This window comes from Pieris rapae, chromosome 8 (assembly GCF_905147795.1).
Source record: "Pieris rapae chromosome 8, ilPieRapa1.1, whole genome shotgun sequence".
NCBI lineage: Eukaryota > Metazoa > Arthropoda > Insecta > Lepidoptera > Pieridae > Pieris > Pieris rapae.
In genome coordinates, this window is record NC_059516.1 from 6,436,653 (window position 1) to 6,439,928 (window position 3,276).

Sequence of the window (3,276 nt, forward strand, 5' to 3'; positions counted from 1 at the left end):
CTGTCCCATGCATCCAATACTTTTTATATATATAAAAAATAAATTAAAATAAAATAAAAATAAAAATAGCCTTTTTATTTCCTACAAATATAACTTTTTACATTGGCCCATCTCCAAGCGCTTACTTATCTAATTAAAATTAATACCATCTTATTTTTATTTATTTTCTATATTATTTACCTATAACTATTTTATTTATTGTTATTAATATACTACTTATATAATATTTGCTACTATATATATCATATTTACTACTAGATAATATTTACTATTACATTATTTTATTGTATTATTAGCTAGCTTGGTTAGATTTTAGTATACTTAAATAATATAATTTGTAGGAACCCCATTATTGGGTGAAGGCCTCCTCCAAAGATGCCCAAAGCTGCCCATTTGTCTCTGTCTTACTTTGTTTTTGTTTGGCTATTTTTAATGTTGATCTAATTAATCGGTGGTCTGACGGATAGTTTAAATTCAGATAGTTTAAATTCAGGACTTCAAAGTTATTTTTTATTTTTATATATATATATATATATATATATATATACTATATTACTTCCGTAAAATTAATTTCATATGGACATGTGTTTCGACACGAACGGTATCGACTTCTTCAAGTTACCATGATGGGCAAGGTCGAGGGGAACAGACGCACTGGCAGAAGGAGGAAATCGTGGCTCCGCAATATCAGAGAATGAACGGGTAGGCCAGTAGAACAGCCGATGCGCTCGGAGAAGAATAAGAAGAAGTATGACGAGCTGACAGCCAATCTCCAGTAGTGAAGAGGCACTAAAAGAAAATGCAACAAAAATGATGGAAAACCAATTTTGGTAACTGGCATGGCGATGTTATGCGATCACACTCCCGTGAATTGTTTAAAATAAAAAGAAACTACTAGCGTATAATAGCTTGATTATTTTCCTACACCAGTTCAGCTATTACCTCGTATGAACAACAATGTATGCTTGTAATTTATAAGGTATGAGGTTCCAAGGCCTATTGTTCCAAGGTTCTGTTCAATACTAAATTATAACACGGTTTAATAATGCAATATTATAATTTATAAGCTATAAATTTTATAGAACAGTATTTATTGTAAGCATAAATGACGTTTAATATATTTTATCTGTGTATTAAAAGCATCCGGCAATAACAGAAAAACTTTAAACATAACTAGATGATAAACATAGTTGACTTATATGGTCTGATGGGACTTATTAAATACTCATTAAAACATTACATTGCTTAGTAATCACAATGGTGATAACATCCGGTATAAATATTAATAAATGGCGTATGCAATAGGATTTCAATGGCAGTAAATTGTTGCGAAAGTAAAAAATTATATCATTGTTTATTCACAACTAATTAGGTACGGTTACAATTTTTTTACGAAAATTAAATTTATAATTTCTTCTTTTTAACTTCTTCGCCGATTTCTACGTCACGCATTGCGCTGATTCAAGTTCCCGCCATGGAGCGGTTAAAGATTTTCTATATATAAAATTAGTAAAAAAATGGTTCTTTCAAAGATCCTAAACAGTGTTCTTTGTAAATTGTAATCCCATACTCGAATCTTCAATGTTATTTATCTGAAAGTGAATAAAAACCAGTTAAAAGTAAACATGACCTTTAAACAAAAACAAAATGTATTTTGTTTATTCTTTTATTACAATTTATAAGTGTTTTTTAGATAATATTTGGCATTAACCCTTAAAACTTGAAAAATATGGTATCTAAGTATTTTATTTACATTTATAACATTATATATAATTTGCATCATCAGCTTAAAATAACATTTTGATTTAATAGGAGGTTTAAAATTTAAATAAGAGATTAATAATTCTTACATTCATGTTTGTTTTTTGTGGAAAAGAGATGCAAGGAGTTGTCAAAGTGGAAAAGACCCACGAATACTGTAGACCAAATGTTTGGTTTTGTTGTTTATTCAAATTATTTTATCGTTACATAAATTTATTTATAATCTACTTTCTCTTTCTTCATTAGTTTACAAGTACATATAAGTTGTCTTTCTTAACATTTCATATACAATAGCAAAACACTTAAAGAAAACATGGTGTAACCGGCGGATTTATGCTTAACGATCTCTTTTAGGCTACCGTAATTAAACCAAACAGTTAAAAAATAGGAAAGTAGTGCAATGATAAATTACTTTATGATACAAAAAACCACAGAAATGTTAATAAAGACGAGATATATGTACTTATAAGCTAATTCCAATAAGGTGTAAATAAATATAGTTAATAAACAAAAGAAACTAACTTGGACGAAGGACACCAGTAAGATGTTTACTATCTTGTGCCGTGTAATCTGCGAACTTGTTTATGTCATACGTCGCTGAGGCATTCTGCGCATTGGCCTTGTTTATTTGTTCCAATCTCCTCTTAAATGCCTCGTAATGGACAGCCCTGTCCTCGTCATCTGTGTACACTTTATCGTAGTCCTTTATAAACTTTTCAAAGAGTGCCGGAGCATCTTCTAAGTTGTAATGTGGTTTAGCGGCCGTTCCACTCGCCATCGTTGACTCGACTAAATGACGCAAATGTTTAGACTGACTAGTGACCGTAAAAATACTATACAATATTGGCAGTTAATAATTACAGTAGATTACACCGTAATGCAGTAGGTTTTCCTGATTTATTTATTATCTTCGATTGTATTGTATGTGTATTGAATTTGAATAAAAATTACAGTACTTTTACCGTTATAATGGAGCAGCTGTTGAGTCTATTGTCTATATGTGTCACTCGTTCTACTTATTTGCATCTGGTTTTATGGAAGTTGCGATAAGCGTCATTCATCGACACAGCTGACCATAATATTGTGATATATGAATCACTACTGATAAACCACAGTATTTTGCCAATTTTTTCGCTGTTTTCTCTTTCAATAAAAAGAATTCACTTCAAATTGATGTATTTTTTTAAAAGTTGGTTAGAAAACAATTCGCTTTAAACATTAAGAATTACGTTAATTTAGCGAGTAATTGTAAAATAAAGAATCTAAGAAAAAATATCAAATTATTATAAAATTTGCAAGTATTAAAATATAAAATATGTTATTTTGTGTAAAATTGATCGCTAAAGTAAACAAACAAAAATAATATTTCTTATGATAAAACATTTTTTACAAAAGGACAGACATTGATCGCTTAGATTTTACAACAGGCATTCTGTGTTAAGTAAATACTCAGTACGACATTAAGGAGGATTATCCGATGGAACAAATTCATTTTAAACATTAACTGTGAATTTT

At 29.5% G+C, this 3,276-nt stretch overlaps 1 protein-coding gene across 1 annotated transcript; it reads right to left on the reverse strand.

Annotated features, from left to right (window-relative positions):
• Positions 1 to 1,335: 1,335 nt before the first annotated feature.
• Positions 1,336 to 2,577, reverse strand: LOC110992151. Its single transcript, XM_022257851.2, has 2 exons — positions 2,284 to 2,577; positions 1,336 to 1,592 (listed from the first exon to the last, which is right to left on the reverse strand). The coding sequence occupies exons 1-2, from the start codon at positions 2,537 to 2,539 to the stop codon at positions 1,585 to 1,587; spliced, it is 264 nt and encodes an 87-aa protein (XP_022113543.1). The 5' UTR covers positions 2,540 to 2,577; the 3' UTR covers positions 1,336 to 1,584.
• Between the last annotated feature and the right edge of the window lie 699 nt (positions 2,578 to 3,276).